Source organism: Homalodisca vitripennis, chromosome 3, assembly GCF_021130785.1.
Source record: "Homalodisca vitripennis isolate AUS2020 chromosome 3, UT_GWSS_2.1, whole genome shotgun sequence".
Classification (NCBI taxonomy): domain Eukaryota; kingdom Metazoa; phylum Arthropoda; class Insecta; order Hemiptera; family Cicadellidae; genus Homalodisca; species Homalodisca vitripennis.
Window position 1 is genome coordinate 55,964,751 of NC_060209.1, and position 25,680 is coordinate 55,990,430.

General features: G+C 34.4%; 1 protein-coding gene across 1 annotated transcript; it reads left to right on the forward strand.

Annotated features, from left to right (window-relative positions):
- The first annotated feature begins 7,792 nt into the window (after window positions 1-7,792).
- Window positions 7,793-23,983, forward strand: LOC124356905 (coiled-coil domain-containing protein 134-like). Its single transcript, XM_046808199.1, has 5 exons — window positions 7,793-8,118; window positions 14,028-14,146; window positions 19,958-20,045; window positions 21,666-21,844; window positions 23,744-23,983. The coding sequence occupies exons 1-5, from the start codon at window positions 8,016-8,018 to the stop codon at window positions 23,918-23,920; spliced, it is 666 nt and encodes a 221-aa protein (XP_046664155.1). The 5' UTR covers window positions 7,793-8,015; the 3' UTR covers window positions 23,921-23,983.
- Window positions 23,984-25,680: the final 1,697 nt, after the last annotated feature.

Here is a 25,680-nt window from a genome sequence, read left to right on the forward strand (position 1 = left end):
AAGAAATGAAATCCAAAACGATGCTTTCAAATATCTTGGCCAGACACGACTGTATAACTACAGGTCTGTAGTTTTGAACATCCCCCAAGTCACCAGATTTGTGAATTGGAGTAACATAACTAGCCTTAAGATTCTGGGGGAAAACTCCTTTACTCATCAACAGATTGAAAAAAATAGTGAGGTGGGGGGCAATTGCACTAGAGCAATATTTTATGACTCTGGGTGGTATACAGTCAGGGCCAGAACCCTTGTAGGAGTCCAGAGCTTCAAGCCTTTTTTTCCATATCAGTACAATCAACAAAGCACGATGACAAGCTTGCATTTGGCTGAAGAGGGTATGTAGAGGGATTACTTCTTGGCAACCGGTACACAGATGCAAAGAACCTGGGAAAAAGTCACACATTATTGAAGGATCTTGCGTACTAACGTCATTGTAAATCATTCTTGATGGTATCCCCAGGTTTTTTCTTTGACAGTTCACATGCGCCCAAAAAGCCTTGATGTTTTCCGGGATTGCCGAATTTAACCTCTGAATATATGAATCATAACACACCCTAGCGAGAATACTGCATGACCTTCTCAATCCACAAAAACGCCAGTAGTCCTCATTTCTAAGAGTGGATTTAAAAGTCTTATGAGCAATCTTCTTCCTGATAACCCAATTCCCCAATTCCTTCGAGAACCAGCGTGGAAACGTTCTACTTCCAATATATCTTATGGGGGAATTTTCAACGATGACTTTTTCCAGTTGTTGGCAAAAGCCCATGAACGCAGTCTCCACATCATCACAATGAACAGGGTAGGGAGTATCCTGAATCCATGAGAAGACGTTATCCATGTTGCACCTATTTAAGTCCCTTTGAAATCGCTTAGGATCCCGTTGTATAGAGGAAGAAACTCCGAAGTTAATTTCCAGGGCAGGATGATGTCTGTCCTGCTGCAATACTGTGTCAACGGCAGGGCTCACCGAGGTACACTTCATTGAGGCTAAGATCAAGTCCAAGATGACTCCTCTCTCGTTCAGAGTATTGTTATATTGTTGAAGATCTAATGTTGTGTCCATGTAAAAAATGTATTGGGCACTTAAATTAAAATTGTCACCCATCTTCATACTGCGCCAGTCGGTCATTGGAAGATTGAAGTCTCCCACTATGATAATGTCACTATACTTTGAAAGCTCAGTAAAAGCTTCTTCGACTGACTCACAATAGGCAGCATAGGCACCGGGGGGATGATTTGGTGGAATATAAACCCCACCTACCACAATGCAAAATTCAAACAACCGACTGCTACAAACAAAGATTCAATTTCAGGTGCGGAGGTATGGACTGACCATGATTTCAACTCCTTGCACACTGCCACCAACACACACCCCCACCGCTCAGCTTGGAGCTGGTTTCTTCATTCCTATCTTTCCGATAAATATTATAATTGTTTAGACCAAGTTCCTCGTTCCTGATGTATTCATTAAGATTAGTTCCACTAAAAACAAGTACATCGTAAGCCCACAAAGGAGCTAAAACTTTCAGACTTGACAGTTTATACCTAAGACCATTCACATTCTGATACAACATACAAAGAGGCCTCTGTCCGTTGAAAGTTCCTAGTTTTTTTTTATTTTTCTGTACAATTGTTGGAACTCCATGCACAAACTTGATAGTTAAATTCACCTCCCAGCAGAAGTCCTTAACTGAAGCACTTCTCTCAACTTTGCTAGTTGAAGACGCTCTCTTTTAGTTCTGTCCCTACCTAAAGACAGCTTAGCAAAAGACTCGTCCAAAGGCTCTTACCACATCTTCATCGAAACTCTCTATTATCTTCCTAGACTCAAACTGGTCCTTTAGAATCACCTTTAGCGGGTGACACCCACCCTGGTTATTGGACCACGCCCCCAATCTGTACGCTTTCAGGTTCTTTGTATCAACACTCGGACACACCGTAGAGACCACAGTCCGAACCTTTTCCAGATCATATTTCTTCCGATCACTTGCATCCTTTGATTTAGATTCGGGAAGCTCGTAGATTATAACATTAGAAAGGCATTTTGAGCGTTCATTTATTTTCCGAAGAATTTCCTCAGGGCTGATTCCCCCCGGCGCAGATTGAGTTTGTATATCAGATACCTTTGTTTCTAACACAGTGATTCGAGACTCAGACTCCGTTAATCGTGGTCCAAAAGAATCCAACTTGTTGTTTAGAGCCTTTAAATCGTTTTTTATACCAGCAACGTCAGAGGACACTGTCTTGATAGAATCTATTGTTGCTATCAGAGTTGACATTTTCGAGGACAAATCAGATATCTGGGACAACAATTTGTTAATTGGCTGATCAGCAATGCGTACGCAGTCCACACGATTGCAAACCCATTTTCATTATTGTCACTAGCGTATTTAGAATACTCAGATTTAGACAACCGCACGCACTCAATATGAAACCAACGCTCACACTCATTGTCACAAGCAATTCCATCATCAGAATCAAGTACCTTTATTAAACAAACAGGGCAGGTTTCCTCACAAGTCGTACCCATTGCACCAGAGATAATAAGGACTTTGGCCTTTTATTATTTTTTTTATCAGATATATAATGACAAAGACCACTTGTCGCTACTCAATTCTCCACAATAATGATCACCAAACTAATCTATAATCCATAGAAATCTTCCGTAGTTCGCAAGAATAACTAACTTTTCATATAGTATAATAACCGAGACCACTTGCAGCTACTCGATCCACCACAATAGTGATCCCTGTGCAAAAGATATATCAACCAGAATTCTTGAGAATTTCATATAGTGCTAACTTCAGAAGAACAATGTACGATACAGATGGCAGTGGCAAAAAAAACTAGCGCAGGTTCTCCAAAAAGAAGAGTGGAAGCAATGACTTCCTGCTGACCCTGATAAACGAAGCTCAGGTAAGCCTTACAAACGATAGAACTGCAGTTGTTGCATCCCTGGACCTAAGTAGCGCCTATGACTCAGTCTCCATACCAACACTTGCAAGTAAGTTATATGTTTTAGGAATCCCAGCAAAATTTATAATGCACATTTTTAAATGGTTTAATTGTAGAAGGTTGACCTTCATGAGCAATCAGGGTACCTTCATCAGAGCTGCATATAGAGGCCTTCCCCAGGGGTGTGTGCTCAGTCCAATATTATTTTCACTGTATACTGCAGACATCGGTAGGTATATGCCAAGACAGGTACAACCTCTACTGTACGCAGATGACATAACCCTAATCTGTAGTCATAAAGAGCTAGACATTAGTGCAGCTGGGATCCAAGAAGCCTTGTCCAGCCTTGAACAGTACCTGTTAAAGGTATCGCTTAATATAAATCCAAGAAAGTGTAAAATTATCATAATAAGTAGAAGGAAAGAAATCATAAATCCCACATTGACTGTTGACAATCAAGTCATTCCTGTAGTCAATAGCCATAAGATCTTAGGTATTATAATCGATAATAAATTAAACTTTAAGGAGCACATCCAATCACTGGTAAGCAAATCCCTAAAAGACCTTGACATCCTGAGGTCACTGGCTTGTGGGAGGCTAGGTGTCCACCCGCAGCTTCTAACAAAGGTATATAAAAGTGTAATTAGATCTAAGCTGGAGTATGGTTGCTTTGTTTTTGGTCATGCCCCAAAAGTCAACCTTAAAAGCCTACAAATAGTCCAAACCCATGCTTTAAGATGCATTCTCGGAGCTATGAAATCTTCCCCAACTAATACTCTGCATGCAGAGGCAGCATTACCTCCCTTACATATAAGGAGAGAATTCTTAACAGAGAAAATATTGTTTAAAACACTAAGTAATCCACAACACCCATGCTATGTGAATATAAGATATTTACATGCAGTAGCTTATCATCATAAGTACTGGGTCAAAAAAACCAAACCTATATACATGGAACTGGTGAACACAGTAGATAATCTGGCGAATCTAAACAATATTGCAGTAAGTGATTCAAATCTTTTGGAATTCGTTGATAGCCCCCTACTGCTTAAGAACTTAAAAATATCATTTGAACTAGAGATTGATGACACAGTTGGGAAAAAATCATTACTCCCACCAGAAGCCATTAAAGCATTATTTCTAGAATTAATGAGAAAGAAATATATGAAAACTATCTAAGAATTTACACTGATGGCTCACGAAGCAAGGATGGCGCAGGCTCTGCCGTGTATATACAGGACTTAAAAATAGAATACAAATATAAACTTCCAAACCAGGCATCCAGCTATTCCGCAGAACTGTATGCCATAAAGAAAGCTGTTGAAATAGCAAACGAACAAAATTATGATAACATTGTAGTATGTTCTGACTCAAAAGCTGCTATACTAGCCATAAAGGCAGCAAGTTCAGCAGATTATGAAGAAAATCTGGCATCAGCCATTACAATCTGCATGATGAGAGGTATTAAATACTTCACTTTTCAATGGGTACCAAGTCATGTGGGGATAGTTCCCAATGAACATGGCTGGCAAAAGAAGCAACCCAAGCAGGTGAAGAACCAACAGATTTTAAAGTGTCATTGGAAGATTTTGTTGGCGCAATTAAACAATCACTACTTGCCCCTGATAGCCCCTCCCCATGGTATAATAATAATTACAAACTGAGTAGAAATAAAATAGTAACGATAAATAGACTAAGAATTGGACATGCTTGGGTTAATGAAACTCTATTTAAAATAAATTGTTATTTCACTCCGTTATGCCTCAAATGCAATGCAGGTTCCATAGAAAGTCTTCAACATTTAATCTTTGATTGTGTGCAATATAACGACTTCAGACATGAATTGCTCACTAAACTGAAAGCGAAGAAAATAGATCCACCTTATATATTGAAAGATCTTTTAACGAGCTTTGATATGGAAATAATACTGGAAATTGTAAGTTTTCTTAAATCTATAAATAAGGTAATATATAAAAAAAAACATACTAACATAACTTGAAGTCTTGAAAGTGACCTGTCTTAAGAACATGAATGTCTTCACCATGGGTTATAACAAAATGTTCTCTCCAGGGCTCATTTCCTGTTTCTGGACTTGGAAGCCGCCTGAAGGGTCTCTGGCGTGAAGCATTCTACCCTTGGAGTTGGGTGCACAACCGTTCCTATTTAATCCTACACACATCAAATACCTTCCTTAAAGAAATTCCCCCAACTTCTTTCAAAGTAACACAACAAACAATAGGAAGTATTAACAATAGACTTAAGGTTGTGACTTAATAGGTTGTGACTAAAACTAACAAATAAAAAAAAAATAGAAAACAAAACAGAAAACACCCACAACACCGAGAACACCAAGAATAACCTTGTCTCCAAGCATACAACCCTCGTGGATACTGAGTGCAATAGTGAACTTACTGTGTGTAAAAAGTGTAAACTGGTCATACATACAAGAATGTTTATCGAGGTTCCATGCTCAAAGTAAGCAGAACCTGCTGAAATTCAGCAAACAAGAGGAAGGAAGAAAGAAAGAAAAGTGCGACGCAATCCAATCCAACACAGATGCAGGCAGACAGACACTGGTGTTATTGACAATACAAGACTGATCGAATTCGCTAAAACTTGTTTATTAGTAGAAAATCAAAAGAAAAGACTGTTCATTTATAACTTTATTGCATGACAATTTAAACAATTAGGCACATATAACTTACACAATATCAAGCCTAATAATAGTAGCAAATAATAGTCGGAGCACTAGTCAGATCAGACAGGCAAATCGGCCATCTTGAAGCAAATCCAGTGATGCTAGTGTGTTCGCTTTTGTAAAACCTAACGCTAAGAATGACGAAATACTCAAAAGTGCAAAAATTAAAGCTTCCACTATGAGTAAAAATTATGTTATTATTTTAATGAGAGGTACAATAACATTGTAAACGGGTGCTGTATTGAGTTCAAGGAGGAGCTCGATGGTTTCTCGAGTTCATTGACGGGGCCGAGGGTGGTTCTGGTTGAAGTCCCCTTTAGGTATGACTCTCATTCTCATCAACCTACTGAATGATACCAGTAGCAGTCCTTAGTTATTTTTATTTGTAGCGCTGCGTGATCCTGGTAGAACGAAATCACAAGACTTGTTCTATAAAGTGCACTAATACACGGGAATGGTCGACGGTGTACGGCATACTTTATGTACGAAATGAACAATTGCACCGGTAGTAAATGAAGAGTGATGATGGCTTGCAGTGTGATGGCGTATCTGAAAATGGTACCATATCGATTGTGTGAATGTGTCAAAAGATCACAAAAGATTATTGACATAAGTTCTATTGTGAGGTGGTTTTGTGAACTTGTAGAAATCGGCTTGGTAGTTTTATTAGTAATGCTAAGTTTGACGACATTCTAAACCTTCACTTGACCGTTGATAAGCTTGCTAGTATTATTAAAGGGGTTGTATATGACAACTTAAGTAATAAAATGAGTGTCTTAACGGATGAACAAGTTAGGTTAAGAAACAAACTAGAGTCGTCTGCTGCATGTGGCATATTATGACCTGTCAACATGTTGACTCCCTTTCTGACTATGTCTGTAAATCCTATGGAGTCGGAGCTGGACCAATCAAGGACCACTAAAAATGTATGTAAATGTACAAACTCGAAGCCACTTGGTCCATTGTAAATTTATTGACCAGTGTAAATGCAAAAGCTAAATCTACTAATTCTGTTTGATATCTGATGAATTTAATACATTCTTTATTGATAAGGTTGGGGGTGTTGTATCTAGCATTTCACCTAGGGTAGTAAATAACTACATGGATTTCTTAGGAAATGTAAATGAGCCTTGCACTGATTACAATTATTAGCATCTTAATAAAAGTCTTGCCTTGGATTGTTTGGACTGAAAGCGACAATCTTAAAACAGCCTATTTTATAAGTGAACCATTTGCTTATGTAATCTACTTTTGTATCTGTATCTACACTCTGTAGTGTAGAGTTTCCGAGTACTCTCTAGCATATCAAGTTTGTTCCAGTCCACAATAAGGATAATAAGGACATTATGAAAACTATAGGCCGATTAGTATTTATTTACATCTTATAAAAGTCTTTTACTTTGAACTATATTTTTGCTGACAATGTTTTGTTATGTGTTATGTTAAATAGTATAGTTATTAAATATGATTCAGCTATAAATATTGTATACATAGGATTTATGTCCTTTGCAAATAAATACATACTCGTTAAGAAAACTCTGAACATTACCATTAAATAAAATTTTACAAAATTGTGCGTGTAGGGCACACGATTTGGCTTCTGTAAGGTTTAATAAAATAATCTATTATAATTGTTTAATTTTCGTTCTAATTACATTATGTATTTGTATACACTATTATATTTGCACACTATTAAGTTATTTACTCCACTGTCTCTTATATATGGTATGTAGAAACGATTAGGATTGTGGGAAAACTTTTTTTAGATTTAGTGGAAATTGTGGATTTATCTAAGTATAAAAAAATCAGTAAACATTTCTAGATTTCGAACAACGGGTACACTAGTAATAAATTCACCCCATTAAATCGTAAACAATACCATAAGCTAAGGGAGCAAAATGAACACGTTCTTTGCGATATTTCCACATAAGTCACAGAATGTAGTAGCAGGTTACTTATGAGATCAAAATTGATAAATATCTTAATGAATAATAAACATATATTCATGTGTTATAAACAGGTATTATTGTAAAACAAACTACCTTGGACTTAATATTCACGTTTGTTTTTTAAAGATATTATTTATGTTAACATTACATGCTTTATCCTATGAATCCTGAAAATAAAGTTAGCAAGGATAAAGAATCCTAACGTTCCTTAGCAAGGATAAAGTTATTCTTTCATACTCTTTGCACGTTACCTCTTAATTTTGAATATTTAGATGTCCTTGACTAAAAAGTAGCCTATTCAACCTAACCTCAACTTAAAAATGACATACTGATAAACAAAACCAGAATTCCAATTCAGAAAAATGTCAAGTTTTACTACAAGTACATATAGGTGACACTTTGTTTCTATACTCATGTTGAACAAAACAACTGTATTATTTGTTTGTCTAATTGAGTGTGTATTCATTCTAACAGTAAGAAATAATGAGGTTGTCAGCCAACAGAAAGAAGAATTGTGTATCCTTTTATAAGTTTGAATCACAAAAGTAGTCCAGTGGTTGAAGTTTGTTATAATCTGTCAATTCATTAGAGAAAAATTGTGATAGGCTAATTTTATATCAAGAGGTGCATCTACTAAATAGGTTTCTCTAATGTGTAACTCCTCCATCTGCCTATCCTTTCATTCTGAAAAGCTACCCTATTGTTTCTATTTTTAAAGCTTTCATTTGAAGTCATAGAAATGAGGCAAAGCATTCAAATATACCTATGTAGTGGCACAAATAATGTACATCTATTGTACTTGAGGCTATTACTCAAATACCATCCAAATAATTTTACTTTTTTGTATTTATTTTGAACAATATTGTCATTTAATGCATTCAAAATACTGGCAACTGCAGTATGATAAGCGTCCAACACTAGAATGATCGATAATATCGAATCACAACTAGAACAATACATAGTTTTAGGGGGTTGTTCATAAATAGTTAAGTTTTTAATGTTCTGTTAGTGTGTTGTATGTCTCGATATCTGTGTACTTCAATGTTATCTGTGGCTGGGACTGATAGCATATCTTTTATCTTAGCTCTCTGGAGCTGTGGTCCAGTGCTTCACAAGATATTGTGTACTGTAGTTTGTTCGGATCGAGTGACAGCTTGTTAAACATGATAAACCATCCACTAGTTAGACGAATTGTGTGTTTTGTTGGGCATGTTAGGAGTTTACTTTTTGACCGAAACAAGATTTCCTTTAAATGGTAAGTTTTTTCTATTACTTTCCATGTATATATTAATATTGGGTTTTTACATGATTTATTATGGTTTTTACACTTTACATACATTTCTTTGTATTAATTTTCAATTTATATTTCTGATCAGCCCCTCTAGAATTTGATATTTTACTGATAGGTACTATCTTGAGGGATGTTTTTCTTTCATTGATGTGGCTGCCGCAGCCTGCGCTGATGGCCGGAGGCACTCATCCTAACCCGATAACAACTCGTTCATTTGTAGCTCGAAATTAAGAAAAACATTGTTCATTTGGGTTAAAAATCTGCTCATTTCCATATTATATTTAATTTACGTTTCCAAAGATGGTGGCGCATTCGATGACGTCATCACAAGGTTGAATCACGGTCACACAAGGTCACGTGGAACACGGAAATATTGCTCTGCGTGTGAAAAGTAGTTCCATTTTTTATGTTCTACAACTTTGTTATTTCTGATTTGCACCCTGTGAAACCTTATCATGTTGTTTTGTTCAGTAGGACGATTCCAATAAGTTAATAATGCGAAACTCGTATTTTGCTGCTCTGGCTGTTACTTTCCCAATAAGTCTTTGACATAGGCCTATAAAGATACAGCTTCTATATAATACAGTCTTAAAAGTCTATAACGTAATTCAGTTTGATATTATTGTTCCAAATTAATTCAATCCTGTTTATGGTATGGTATGGTTTGAGTAATGGGCGCTACAAGCAGGAAATACTGTTTGTCAATAACCAATTACGAAATAACGTGTAGAGGTATTACTTTCCAGTAACCTGTTACCAAATAATAACTGAATAACAAACTGAATTACTTTATAGGTATTTTATATTATGGTATAGTTCAGCTATTTTTTTACATCCAAAAAGTAATTATTTAATGGTTACTTAAAAAGTATATATGTGTGTACAAAAAACAACTTGTTAAACTTACTTTGGGTAGGGCACGATAAGTGGAACCGGTTTTTTATATCGAAATTGGCAAACGATATTACTTAATCATAACGATTGACATAACCAATTGATACTGATTATTAATTATTTTGAACAGTTAACTTAATCTATATCTACAGCTGTAAACACTGTCAACTAATACACGTAATCGTATTATTAATATTATATATACATGTACATGTACCAATAATAATTATTATTATCATATATACACGTAATAATATATAATTACATGTGTATAATTATAAACAATTCAATAATTATGACATAAACCATATGAATTGTGCCTCAATTATTTATGAGTTTTCCTGTTTGATCGATCTCGTTCTGGTTTGTTTATTATTTATGTAATTTCTTAATTAATTATGAGTTTTCCTATATACTCATATTTTAATTTAAAACATATGATTGTTATTTAGGACTATATATACTTTTATATCAATTGATAGTCTAGGATTCAAGATGCGAATATTAGGTATCAATGATTATATTCTTCGATATAAAAAACCGGGTCCGCTTATCGTACCATACCCCCTACTTTTTATTATTTTAAAGGATGCATATCTGATAGCTTGTAACACAAATAACAAAGTTTATCACCATTGTAGTTGCGGTCATTACTTAAATACCACACAAGTGATTTTTCATTGTTTTAATTAATTTGAAAAAATATTGAAAATATAATAGAATGGTTTTGTATTTGATAGTTTAGTTATTTCTAATCGATAATTTGGTTCGCTGATTCGATTGTCTTTGTGGCCGCTTATTACACTGCAACCGACGCAGTAAATTATAACCTATGCTTTTTTATAGTAAAGTGTAACCCACTAAAAAATAAAATTATGTTGTTTTTTTAGTAGGATATGGTTCGGAAAAAGGTAAAAATGGTTTGCTCTTCTTGCTTATTACTTAGCAACGATTAAAAATATAGTACTTTTTAATCTAAAAGTTAGGCCTACATTAATAAATACATATTTGTGTGTCACTAATATCCACTTTAAATAGTACAATACCAACAAACTGAACCCAAAACATAAGAAACAAGCTAACTCAATAACAGTTGTAATAACAACAGGTGATGAATCAATGTCATCGATTCGTGAATAGATTATTACACCTGAACAGTATAATATCGGGAAACTGTGCCATAGAGTTAGCTTACAATCTCCTTTTTACAGCAATAAATAAAATATTAATACTATCGAGTATATGCATATTATGTAATGCCTGGTAAGGATCCGAATTTTAGCTTCAAGCAATTCAGTAAGTGTAAAAAGAGACTGGAATCCGATTTGAATGAGTGGGAGGGCTAAGGCCAATAATTATATTATAATAGGCCAATAATTATTATTATATATAATAAAATAAAAACGACTGATTTTAAATGTTCATATTAATATTGCAAAAAAGTAAACATTGATAGGATATATTATAATAGTTTATCTAATCAAAATTAAATAACAAATATACAAATACAATTATTTTATCACAACTATACAAAAAAGGAGTGTGCCACACTTTATGTTATGTAACAGACTTCGCTGAGGTTACATGCAAAATTTTAAGTCAATGTCTATTTTATGCTAGAAACTTACCACCAAAAAATATTGTAAGGAGTTTGGGAATACAAGTACTTGTTCCATTAAAATGAAAATGTCCAAATAAATAAGCATGAAAGAGATCATTAAAAGCCTGTGTTAACTATTCCCTAAAAGATCTATCTTTTGGTAGGTACAATAACCACCCCTTTTTTAAATTGCCTGATTGTGAACAAATTTGGTCTAAACATGTTTCAATGTCTTTTTCTAGAAAACTCACTAAGTGTGTCTAATCACCCCTTTTCATTTGAATAGAACTAAACCACATGAACTTCCACATCTTTTGCCATTTACATGTACCTGTTCAACAGGCCTTTGTGAGCCTCCCACAGTAAGATGAGAAAATTAAAAATGTTCAGTGATTTTACTACATAGAAATGAAGTTTATAGAAAATTTTAAGTCTATAAGTCAATCAAGCAAAAGATTTTTATTACGATTGTTTTAAGAAATGTACATTCGTCAAACAGTTAAATGAGTTACTACAGTTTTTAAAGTTCTAGTGTTGCATTACAATGTTCATTCAAAGTACTCCTTCATTGAGTAAAATGACTGATCCATTAGCTGGATAGTCTTGAAGGTTTCGTTTGAGTTGTTAGCCTATGAATGATTTTAGATTGTGTGGAAGTGAGTTGAGGACTTTCCGTCCAATCTTCGAGGGTTTTCTGCTATATTGTGTTATGTGGTATGCTAGAAGATGGTAGTATAGTGCTCTCTGTGTGTTGAAGATGGAGCTTATATTCGCTACAGTTAACTTTACATTTAAACACATAAAACCAATATTTAATTCTTTTTTTTTGTGAGGCCTTGCTTTTATTCAAAAGGCCTCACAAAAATAAAAGTATTAAATATTAAGTTTTATGTGTTTAAATGTAATAAACTCTCTGTGTTTTGTAGGAGTGGATATTTTCTCCTCTCTTGAGGTCTGTCTGGTTTGTAGACAACTACTGTGTAAATATACAGAGCGATGACAGTCATAATCCTCAGTGATTTAAAAGTCTCTTTACAAATCTCAGTTGGAGTAAGATTAGCCAGTGTTCTGATAGCCTTTTTCTGAAGAATCAGTATTCAGTTGAGGTTCTGCTGTGATGTTCCTCCTCATACAAGCAGGCCATATCTGATGTGTGATTCCATCCAAGGCGTGATATACAGCTTTTGCATCCTCTTGTCCAGCTGTCCACTTAATTCTTACTACTGCAAACATTTCAGATTCAAGTTTTTTTCTTAAGAATATTAACAAGTTCAGTCCAGGAAAGATTGGTATCAATTACCAAGTAGTTTTCAATGGTTTTCTAATATGATGGTGGGAACTTCTGGGATCGGAACGTGTCTTCTGCTGAAATTAAGTTGAATGGTTTTTTTATTTATTAATTGCTAGATCATTTTGGAGGCTTACTGTAAAGCTTTTTCAGTTGGATTAGTAATGGTTAAGTGTAGTCTCTGTGCAGTGTCATGTTGAAGAATGAGTGTTGTGTCATCTACGTAAATAATGGGGAGGATGTTTCTGTGGTTAATGAAGTCATTGAAATCATTGGTAAGCAGCACAAATAAGGAAGGACCAGAACTGAGCCTTGGGGCACTCCTCTAGTTGCTGGTTGTGGGTGGGATCTAAAAGTGGTTCTATGGATTTCCACGATCTGACTGCGACCTTCAATATGACTTACCACCTAATCCTTCGATTTGCCCTGAAAACCCAACATTGATATTTTCTTCAATAATAGATCATGTCCCAAGCAATCAAATGCTTTTGGTGTAATATATGTTAACATATTTTTATTTTTTTACATTTTCAATCTCGCATGGCCTTTTTACTCTACATAACCCTTGGACACGAAACATGTTAAGGATCAAGGATTGTTTAGATTTGTTTCACTATATGTTTGCTAAAGAAACCTGTCTGTTCTGTGTATGGGAAAGTTAGATTCCTCTGTTATGACTTTTTCTAAAAAGTTGTAACGCTATTGAAAAATATTAAAAGCATTTACTCATATGAAAATACTGAAATTTTGTAATGTGTTCCCCAATTCCCACATACATTTATTTAGTTAATGAAGAATTAATGCTATTGTTATCAGTTTTGTGATTTCAAAGCACAATATTCACTTGCGGTGAATCCATCTGTAGGTTATTAAATGGGTTTTTTGACAAACAGTAATAGGACATTCTGAATCTACAATTGTAACTGTAAAATATGCTCAGTAAAAACAATGTTATCATTTGTAATGACTGTATCATACACTGTTAAACTATAAACATGCATCACCACCGTAAACATTATTATGAAGTTGTGAAAAAATATTTTCTTAAATATAAAATCCAGATGAGTAAATTTACTTTATTGTTATAAAGGTGTGTGTGTAACAACTAATATTGCAGGTATTTAATAAATGTTTGTGTGATCAACAACAGAATACTTAAGTTGTGATATTGGTGTTCTTTGTTAATTGAGGTTGTTTGATTATAATTTCTCTTAATATAATATATTTGTTTACAACTCAAATTTGATGGTGAACAGTTTTAAGCAGTGTCTCGTTTGCACCCATCATTATTAGTTCATAGGTAATTTCTTGTATTACACAATTACTTACGTAAAATTCCATGACAACTTCAGTCAAACAACTCTTCAAACTGCGTAGACTGGAACAGTTAGAAGCTGTAAAGAAAATGAGAGCACTCCCTGAAGGCAAGCAGCACAAGATGATACAAACAGTAACAAAAACTATATTTGATGTAAGACTACTCTATAATGTACTTATTTTAGGTTTAAAGGGTTGTTATTAAGTTGATAATTAGAGCAATTATGATTAAAATACGAGAACTGTCCACAAAGTAGCTAAGGTTTTGAGGTGGGCGGTATTACACCACCAACTTGGTGTCAGAGCATTCTGACTTTACTTACACAATCTTGTACAGATTGTCGCCAAGTTTCTGGTTTAGTAGCAATCAGTGTGATGATAGCACCCCTAATAGACAGAAAACAGATTAGTATTTAGCTTCATCCCTTTATTAATTAGGTTGTATATATCTAATTTTTCAAATCATTTCATAAAATGTTAATTTAAAATTTGAAACTAATATAAAATATTGGAAACCTCTGATCGACTTGTTAATTGGTTTCCTGCAAAAAAAAAAAAAACTTCATATCAAACTACTAAAACTTAACTCATGAATTTTCGCTCTCAAACTACACAAAACCTTTAACATAATTTTCTTCTCGATAGTCACTCTAGGACAGTGCCCTTTTCAATAAATTCTTTGGTGTCCACTTAAAATACAGTCTTAAATGCAAAACAGCTTAATTCTGCAATTTATGCTCTGAGGTTTTTATCTGCAATTGCTATCCAAGAAACTGTCAGATTGGGTTACAGTGGCTTATTCGAGTCCAGAATTAGATACAGCATATATTTTGGGGATTTTTGTCGTGTCAATTTTTAACACGTTCGCTACCACCATGTGAAGAAAAGTCACCATAGACCAGCCGGCTCAAATATGAGCCGCACGGTTTCTACCCGTGCACCGGCGTCCCAAATATGCGCTGCTCAGGGCACCTCAAATAGACTGACGTCCCATATTTGCGCCGCTGTTTGCATGCCACTATTATTGCCTTGAAAATTCACTGGTCTATTTTAGAGGCTTGATACTTTTGTATTGGTCTATGGGGATGTCTGGCTCACATGTGGGACGCTTGGTCTCTAGATATCTTAAAAATTACGTCCCGCACAGTTGATAAACTTGTTCATTGCAGCCTACACTGTTCTTGTTGTAAACCTCACACCACGGGCTTCTTTCTTCTGAACTAGGGTTGAGGTTAAGTTTTGTTAAATTTTTTTCCACCTGCTAGACGTCTCCCTGTCGAACGGTGTCTACATTTTCTCAAGGCTTGCCACTAAAACAGCCTACCTGAAGTTCAGGGACATCGTAATAAAAATTACATTCAGATAAAGCCCATGCTAAGGAATCCTCGCTCCAGCCACTCTTCACAGTCTGCCCATACTCCCGTGAAGCTGTAAAAGCGTCTGAGATGCCATGTTTGCAGAGAGAGAAACCAGAAGAGGAAGCAAACATTTTGTACATGCTCCGTCTGCAGAGACTCAAATAACAAACCGTTTGGCCTATGCATGCCAACCTTTTATAACCAGTGGCACAATAACTAGAATATGAATGTGTGAGCACTTAAATATAATGTAACGTGGTACCTACATTCTGAATATTTGTGTAAATTTAATAACTTATATAAATGTTCACTTATTTTGTAAGATAGTTATAAGATATGGGTTAACAGTCGTGTATTATGTCTTGTAGAGTAAAAAGAATCCCATTTGTGTTTTGGTACCATGAAATAAAATAAACTTTATTTCTACTTTATTTTCTTATATTCTACTTTTTTAATTTCTAAAATTAAAATTCTTGTAGGCCTATAGCCTAATAAGATATGTATAATAATACATTAAATGAACCTATATTTATATGACTCTGTTGTTTGAGCTTTTGTACCATGAAATAAAATACTCTCATAATAAGATATGCATGTTCGATTGAAACTTACCCTAAAACCTACAGTAACTGAGCAAATAAATAGTGGCTCATATATGGGATGCTTGGTCTACGTTAAGATTTTGATGCTATAGACCGAGCGTCCCACATATGCGCAGCCGTAAAAATTACGCAAATCAGCAATATATCAAATAAAAACAGTACAGACGTACATTTTAGGTTATTTTGTTGAATTATAGCTCAATTCAACAATATTTTATTCTTGGTCTGTGGTTAGTCTCACACCAATTATTCTCGGTCTGTGTAGAACAACCACATTTTGTAACGTTGGTCTGTCACGGTGACCCGGGCGGCGCAAATATGCGCCGCCTGGTAGCGAACGTGTTAATAGAGTCTTCTGTCTCCAAAAGAGAGCTCTGAGAAAAGTTTCGGGATTGGACCGACGGGAGAGTTGTAAGGAGTTTTTTCGATCAAGTGGTAATCATACTGCTATAGGTAAGCCACTCCTAACCACATTACATCATCTGTGGCCTTATGAGGGTTTAAATATTGTGTTCTGTATATAGTCAGATATGGTATACAAACCTCTGGAAACCAACGACGACATACATTGTTGCAGATCGGCCTCTGCTGACTTTACATCATTGGTGGCCTTATGAGAGTATTAATATTGTGACTATACATAGCCAGATATGGTACATAAGTTAGTGATGCTTTAAGTCTATATTTATATTAGACCAAGACTTGTCATAATTATGCTATTCCTTGTATATTTTCAATTATATATGGACTTTCAGTTACTTGTGGCAGGCATGAAGAGGTAATTTGCGATTTGTATACACCTCAATAAATGTGAATAAAAACCTCAACAAAAATTGGTGTGAAATCTGGATAGGGGAGGGTGACACCCCCCTCATACATCTGTGCTGGGGAATGTCTGCTACACGGCTTCCCACAAATAGCCTTCCCTTCTCGTATAGATCACCCCCCAGTGCTCACGTCACTCAGCCTGTATCTTAACTAAGTACAGACTACTCCACAGTCGAAGCACCACTAAAAAGAAGCAACTGACAATGACAAAAGTACGTTTAGTGTCGACTGTACCATGTGCTCTCAAATGGAGTGAAGAGGGAAGGGCGGCTCGTAAGCATGTACTAACCATGGCTTGAGTTACGTGGCTCAGTCTGTAGCATGGGTGAGTTACTGGTGCAAAACAAATACCATTACCCTAACCTAGGTTTACTTTCTCATTCTCAATACCAGTTTCTTCAATGTTATTGACAGTGACTAAACACTGCCTCTGCAGTTTTCAGCGTGTGAAGTGAAATGAAATCTTTATTGTGCATGGGCTTAACAGCGTGAACATTGTCAAATTTGTAATAGGTATGTAAATTTGTAAAAGAAACAAGACAAACTGTGTGTAGTGAGAGCCCTGTGAAGTTCAGTGTCGATTACTTTGTGGTTGTAAACAGCAACACTGCTTTGTTTTTTATTTCCAAAATATCTGAGTAGTTGAAATAGTATAGTATACATCAGAACAAGGCTGCTGTTTGAGTTTTAAAATATGTCACACATTAATTAAGGCTGGCAAACTTTTTCTGATGGAAAGATACTAAAAACTTGCAGTGAAAGGGAAAGGGTAAATTTTGAATTCACTCAGTTTTACTCCAAATAAGCTAAAGTTGCTCATTGAATAGAAGATGTAGGCACTGAGTGACTAAATCACTAGTTGAAGATGTCTACAGGAATTTTAAGTGGTATTCGCCTTAAAATTGGATGAGTCAATGAATGTGTCTAATTCGGCTGAAGTGCTTCTTTCTAAGTGTAAATAGTGATTTTAATAACATCGAAGAATTGACAGATAGAAAGTAATGTTATTGTGCCAAACTTTATTCAGTGGTAAATGAAAACATTTTAAAGAAAGTAATGTTACTGCACCAAACTTTGTTCGGTGGTAAATGAAAATATTTTAAAACAAATTTTTAACTCCAACTTGATCTAATAAGACTCAAGGGGTTAACTAAAGATGGAGAAAAAAAGCAGTTGTGGATCTAAAACAGGCTTAGTAGGATTTGGAATGAAGTTCAAGATATAGAAACCCATGAAATTCTGTAATGCGGTAAAAACCTTGAGGTTACAGAAGTAATACAAGTTATTTAACAGATATTGAATTATATTAAGCATTTCTTTCAGAAATCAAGAGTACACCCAGAAGCCTTATCATTGTGATGTACATTGGCAAAGCAGAGGAAAGGTGCTACAATGATTTTTAACTGTTCACAATTTAACAGGCCAAGTCTATAGAAGAGCTTTCAGATTATCACTGGTTTTGCAAGTTTGCATTTGAAGTAAAATCTTATAACTCATTACTTTTTATTTTTATTTGAAACTTCAAAACAAAAATTCTTTTTCTAACAATTTTGATGTATAAGTCTTTAGAACGTATTAAAAAATCAATTGGGGAAAAAAATTGACTTATTTTAAAATCCATTAAAAATTGAATTTGGAAATGCACCTTTGGAATTTCAACTTGAACAGATTGAGCTTGCTGTAAATGCAAACTCTGAAAGAGTTCTATAGGAAATGCCAAAAGAATGCAGATATTCTTCCATTTTACAGGGAGGTCTTCAAATTTATTTTGTAACCAAGGTTTATTAATTAATAGTATTCATTGATAGTTTATTAATAATATATCAAAAACTCTTGAAACATGTTGCAGGTCTTTGAGTGATGACTTCAAGAGAATAAAACACTTTGCACATGTAATGTTTTCAGTTTTTGAATCAGCTTATATCTGTAAACAAATTTCTCAAAAGTACTTTTATGAAATCCCATTATGGACCAAAACTTTTTGATGGTCAAATTTAATCTATTTTAATGATAGGGGTGTCAAAAGTGGAGACAAGATGGACTGAAATTGTTGACCCACCTTTCTCAATTGGTCCAAAATTGTCAGTTTGGTCCTGAAATTAAAAAGTTTGGAAATCCCCACTTTAATACACCGTACTGACAGCTACCACATGGGCTCTGCCTTTTAGCCACTAAGAGTGCTAAAGTTGCGGCAGCTAACTCATTGACGACCACTAGTGCAATGTACCACTAGTAGTGGTACATTGATATTTATGAGGACCAAAGTAGCCAACACATTTATTGATAGCAAAAGAGAAGGAGCAAATTCATAAAAATTGTTGTTTTATGGTTACAAAGCTTTCTTGGTCTTTCTGATATTTAAAGAGTGTACTGCTTGAGATTGTAGGAAAACAAGTATAAATACTGTGTCAAACAAGTACCAAAACTGGCTAAAATTTCATGTTGTAGGTTATCTACTACTGTGGGCTAGAAAAGCTAATTCAAGACTACACATATTGTGTTATATTCTTTAAAAAAATTCCACTGGAGGCTCTCCAACTTCTTTTAGCTCTTACTATTCTAAAAATAATGTGAAGTCAAATTTTTAGTTCACCATAAATAGAAAATAGTAAGGCTTACATAGTATGTAGCATATGCATTGTAAAATAAATTTTGACAGATTTATTCAAATGTTTTTCTTCAAATCTTTTTCACAGCAAAAAGCTTTTTGATTTGCACTTTCATTTAAGATTTTTCACCGACTCCTCATGACATGTTGAGTCACTAATGGTACAATAAGAGTAAATTTTATGTCTTATGTTAATGTACATATTGTAAAATGTAATCAGTTTAGCCATATTTTTACAATTTTACCATTCTGTACCTAATATTAAAAACAATCTGTAATAAAAGTTCACTTACAATACAAAAATTCTTCTTAGATATCAGATAACAAAATTATATACTGGCAACAACAGCAAAACTTAGTAATATAATCAATTGTTAGTATTTTATAGTGTTTTATTACAATATTTGACATATATTGGAGTTTTATTGCCTGTATTTTATAGTATCTGTAGTTTAAATAATTTAAATTTATTGATTGTGTAAAAATATTTGTCTAACCAATTTTTGGTCACTAATGGTATGAACTGAATCATTTCTTATTCTATACATGTGTACCCGTATGTTACACAGGTAATATTGAAAAGCAGAGAAGTTCTGGAAAGCTCTGGATTTACTCCAGGAGTAAGTGATTTTCCAGAATCGGAGACTGTTAGAGATGGTAAGTTTTATTTGTTAAATAGCAGTTAAATTTTAGTTTGTTATTCATTTGATTTGAAAATGAGTACAAGGAATCGTTCAGTTTCCCGTAAGTGAGAAAATAAACCAATAAGTAACTTTTGTTACAAGTGGCATGGGTGTGGACAATGATGATGATTTGAGTGATCTGTCTTTGAGCTATCTTGACATTTCTGAAAACATTTTGTACTGATGTAAATATTGTATTTAAAAGTGTTTTAGCTTTTAAATATATGCTATAAACAATTTAAATTATTTTATCAGAAATAACTTTGTGTTAGTGCATAAGTACTATGAATTTCAAAACTCTTGTTACATTTACTTGCACAGAAATGGCAAAAAAGGGAAAATAACAAAACTTGATGTTACTCAACTTGTAAATAAAGTAGGCCTATAACTTTTGTTTCCATAGATTAAGAATTAAATTTAAAATAAAATGGATAGATATTTGTGTGTCAAATATTTTTTAGCTACATGGTTTTCATCATAAAACTTGAAATTAAAATATTTATTTTGTTAAGAAATCTGAAATTTCGGATTCAAGTGAATATTATTTCTTTATGCACATGAAAGTGGCTTGGCTATTAGGTTTTCGATAAGGACGCTGTCATTAGCTGAATAAAGGTGCAGGCAACAAAATTTGTTGAAGAAGACATTATGAAGTTAGTAAAAAGAAATTATATGCTTAAGTATTAATGGCAATTATGTACAAAATAGAGGGAAAATGTCGCTATCAATTGTGTACCTAGTAAAATATTTTTATCTGATTGATTGTTTATTTAATAGCCAAACGGTGGTTACTTTTGGAATAGCCCCTTGTATATGAAACATAAATTTTATTGTTTCCTTGTCCTTTTTTGTATTGTAATTCATTACATTTGATTCATTACAATGCACCAACGCACATTGAGTTTGTACTCTCTATTTGTGCTGCATTGCACTCTTTCATCAGACTAATGATAGTCATTTAACGTATTAGTTGAATAAGTATGAGGATGTTTTTATATTTTAATTTTTTATGGTTACATACAATTTTTTGATAAATAAATAATTGATATCATCCTATAGGCTTTAATAAAGTGTAATAAACTAATTATTAGTTTACACAACTATAATACTTAAAAGTGCAAGACAAAGTAGGTTTTGGTGAGTGCCTTAAACCACAAGGGGAGTTTATAGAATTCAATTGTTGTGATTTTAAACTTTGAGTTTACATTAATAAGATAACTACCGTTCATCATGAGTCATAAAATAAGAATAACCACGAGCATTTAAAATACAGTTTCTCCATTTGTTATAAGTGTAACAAACAGTTGTTGCCCCAAAACAGTGGTTTGAGTTGCTGAATGAAATTTTTAAGGAGATTAAAAACAAAATATTATGTCTCATCGTAAATATTTTTATGATTCACAAGCAACAGTTTTAATCATGGAAACATTTACAAGATGTGTATTACTGTTTATAGTCATTTTATCATATGGTTAACCTTTTTTTAGATAAATGTTAAAACTTAAAACAATGATTTTTAAACTACAGCAGTTACACTATTTCATGTTTGGCATGACAATTTGTGTAAAATATGTCTCTACAATATGTTGTGTAGCTCTGTCTCTGGTTCTGGAGAACACTGCTCTGATTGGAGAAATGGTGTTGCGTCTGCCAGAGGTGGTTGAGCCTGTGCTGCGCTCTACATCAGAGTGGCCAGTACTATTAACTTGGAGTCTTGCCTTTGTCAACCAAACACAGCTGTTGGATACTAGCACCACCAAGCTTGTCTATTTGGTAGGTCTCTTTATTTAATGGATCCATTCTAAGTTTTATGTTTTATTAGTGACTGACTGGGCATTAGCAAAGTCACTACTCAAAAGAGTGAAAAAATTTCATTTTTGTCTGTCTGCCTGTTTGTCCCCAAAATCAAACAAACCTAAGACTTGAAATTTTGCATGAAGCTTCATTTCTATGTAGGAAACACTGAGTTGGATGATGGTGCATGTCATCCATTGAATTTGAGCGTAAGCGAATATGATTACATTGGTCTTATGAGTAACCATGATGGAAACAACAAAATAGGAGAATAAATAAATTTTTAAACAAACTACATACAATTGTATAAACTTTTAGAATATAACAATTTTATTTGTTAAATAAAAAATAGATTGAAAATTCAATGATAACAGTTGCAAAAGTGACAAGACTTGATTTCAGCGCACTCTAGCATTGTAGTTCGGAATAATAAATATTATCACTGTTGAGTTCCTAGTCATGAGGAATGAAATGATTTATGCATTGGCAAACATGGGCTTGGGGACTTATATGATAGTGCTTTAACTGGTGTGAGTTCTCTAGGGCCATCTTGAGGTGGGTTCATACTGAAAATGTGAGAACATGAAAATTGCAAATAGGTCAATTGCAAATAGTCACTTTCCTGGGTAGTGCGTGATCTTCTTTCCTTAAGTAGATACCCGTTTTCTGAGATTGTGGGTCTGATTACAGAACATGTGCATTTGAGAGGAATTTCTGATTCTGAGAAAACATCTTTATAGAGTTGGTATTATCAGGAATGATCCACTCTGTAGATGGGAAACTGCTGAACGCCTGCTTTTTGTTTGCTCTGCAATAGTAAGGTTGCACCATCTTTAGCTTACTTTAACAAGGGTGGTGAATTTCCCCAAGAGGAACTGATGTTTTCAGTGTTTTGTGGGACTGCTGAAATTGTAAATCGGTTTCAATGGCTTCACCACACACTTCCAGGTTTTCTTCATCCCTTAGAAGAAGAAGAAGAAGAATGATTTGATGAGTAATTAATTCTTTGACATATTTTGTATGTTCCATGAGGCTCAGTCTAAACAAATATCTGATATAATACTTAGATTAAATTATTGAATTGATATAATGATTCTGTAGGACATAAAATGAGCTATAATTACTACACTGTCAATACTAACAGCAAATTGTGAAATTTCATAACCGTAAGACCTTGGATTGTATCAGCTGATAATATTGGGCAGTGAAAGTTACTGATGTTGGTACTTGAGATTCAGCGGGTGATAATGTTTGCTAATTATTTACTTGGACTAGGCTCATTGTAATTGTTTTATATCTGCTACCATCTGTTTTAAAAGTTTATTGTTATAATCACATGTTGTTTTGATTTTGTAATTTACTCAAAATACAATTAATTAATCATAAATATGTTACATTAACATTATAAGTGTTCTAGTTTTACATTAAGTATATAAAAAATATACTACAACCATGGATTGGCCCAAATAATTTTGGACATAATGAAATTGAAACGCTGTTTAATTCACAACAGTAGGAGGTTGAACAGGAAGAAAAGTATTGTGCTAAAGTGTTAGGGACAGTTGACACACTATACCTGTTACCTGAGGCAATCAAAATGACTGATCAAAAGTAACTAATTCACTTAATCCTAACAATTATTGGTGGAATCCTACTGCTTAGTGGAAGCTACATGTGAATATACGGGTTGATGCATATTACTAAGTGTAAATCAATCACCTAAATTCAATAATTAGCTGGCTAAATGTTTTCTTATAATTATTTTTTACTTCCAAAAAAGTGGGACAGTTACGTGTCTCACTTCATTATCTTGTTTAATGAAAGCAAATAAACTCCTCTGAGTACCCAAGTTTTCTACAATAATTTCTGTGTGCTCAGGTCGGCCAAGAACTGAACTTGACAAACAGAGATCCAGACTATGTCAATCCGTACAAGTATGCCAAACAAAAGGTGAGTGTAAAGGCTGATCCTGAGAAAGAACCAATTAAGAAGAAAAAAAAGACTGAAATTCCTCGAGGACCAAGACTTACACTTCCTCAGTCAGGAGATTTATAACACATGGAATTCATAGCTAAAACAAGATTTGTAACGTTTAATAAATCTTATACAAAAAATAAATGTAGTTATTAATTTATTTTTGTAAGTTGTATGTAAAGATAAAATTTCAAAAACACAAATCAAATTTCCAACTGATTATCTTTTTTAGTTAACTAATTTGGCTGAGAACATCCAATGAAATGTTCCAGTTTAATGATCGTAAGTGCTTTATACATCTCTTTCTTAATACAGCATTGTGAGATAATCAGCCTGTGCCTAAAGGGAGGAAGAATCCTCTCCTGCCACAAATAGAAACCACTATAGCTGAATTAAATCAGCAATTAAATCACTCCTGTCCTTTGGAAGCTATACAAATCCTGAATGGTTAACTTCTATAGCCAAGAAAAATTGTAAATTAACCCTTTGGCTGCTGACGGTCCTCATATGAGGACGTCGGCTTTTGCGCCGAAAACCGCCGACGTCCTCAAACGAGGACGTTTCGTAATATCGTTATAAAATTGTTATTTAAAGATATAGGAATCCCAAAAGTCCAAATTAACTATATTTGATGTTTATATGTTGGTACCACTGTTTCGCAATAGTCACGTGATTCAAATACATCAGTCTGTAGTCAGCTGTTACTCGTTGTGCGGGAACGTTGTGGTTACTATTGTTGTGTTGTGTTTCTGCTGACTGCTTTGTGCTTAATTGTTGTTTTATTCTTTATATTTGTTATTTATGTATGTGTTTTGAAAATGAGTAGATTACCTAGTTCACCACTCAGTGAAAATACTATACGAAACTTATTTCAAAGTGATTTTTTGAGTGATTCAGAATGTAACAACATTGAAAGCAGTTCCGATTCCGAAGAGCCTGTTGACGACACGGATTCCGATCCAACCTATGAACCTAATGCAAGTAGTACTTCTAGTATTGCAAATAGGGCTGTATTATCATCGGACTCAGAAAACGAATGTGATGTTGACGACCCTAGGCCTGGGCTGAGTAATCATACACAGGCACCAACTAGGCCTCGCTGTCCCGGCCGTCCGTCTCGCCGACACCTCACCACTCCCCACTCAATTTCTAGTGATGACACTGATTCAGAATCAATTGATAATGATAATGATGGTTGGGAGGATGTTGAAGAAAATAATGATCCTGGACATGCCCATAGCTTTACTTACCATGAATTACCTGGACCGAAACACTGCCCACCAAGAAACTCTTGCCCCATTGACTATTTTGATTTATTTTTCTCGTTTGCTTTTTTGAATTTACTTGCTACGCAAACGAATAATTATGCACGATATTTTATCGACACTAACCGTGCTAGGCTATCTATCCACAGTAGATGTCGTAATTGGAGACCTGTGAGTTTCACAGAAATCAAAGCATTTATCGCAGTACTGTTGAATATGGGCCTAAACAGAAAACCAAATATTGAGATGTACTGGTCAACAAAATCTTCACAGGAAACACCATGGTTCAGGAAAATGTTTTCACAGATTAGATTTGAGGCGGTTTTAAAATTTTTTCATGTGGTAGACACCAGACACTTACCAAAACCAAAGGAACCTGGTTACGATCCTTGTGCACGCTTTAGCCCTTTGGTAGATCATGCTAATCGTATGTTTAGACATCATTACACCCCTAATAAACAGTTATCAATAGATGAAAGTCTGATTGGAACTAAAAATCATACGCAGCTAATACAATACTTACCAAATAAGCACCACCATAAATGGGGGATCAAACTATGGATGATTTGTGATGCC

What these genes read in the sequence shown, in the direction of transcription:
- LOC124356905 (XM_046808199.1), top strand. Translation starts at nt 8,016, where the DNA reads ATGTTGAACAAAACAACTGTATTATTTGTTTGTCTAATTGAGTGTGTA. An exon ending in TAACAAAAACTATATTTGAT is followed by an intron (nt 14,147 to 19,957) that starts GTAAGACTACTC and finishes TATGTTACACAG; the next exon opens with GTAATATTGAAAAGCAGAGA. An exon ending in ATCGGAGACTGTTAGAGATG is followed by an intron (nt 20,046 to 21,665) that starts GTAAGTTTTATT and finishes TATGTTGTGTAG; the next exon opens with CTCTGTCTCTGGTTCTGGAG.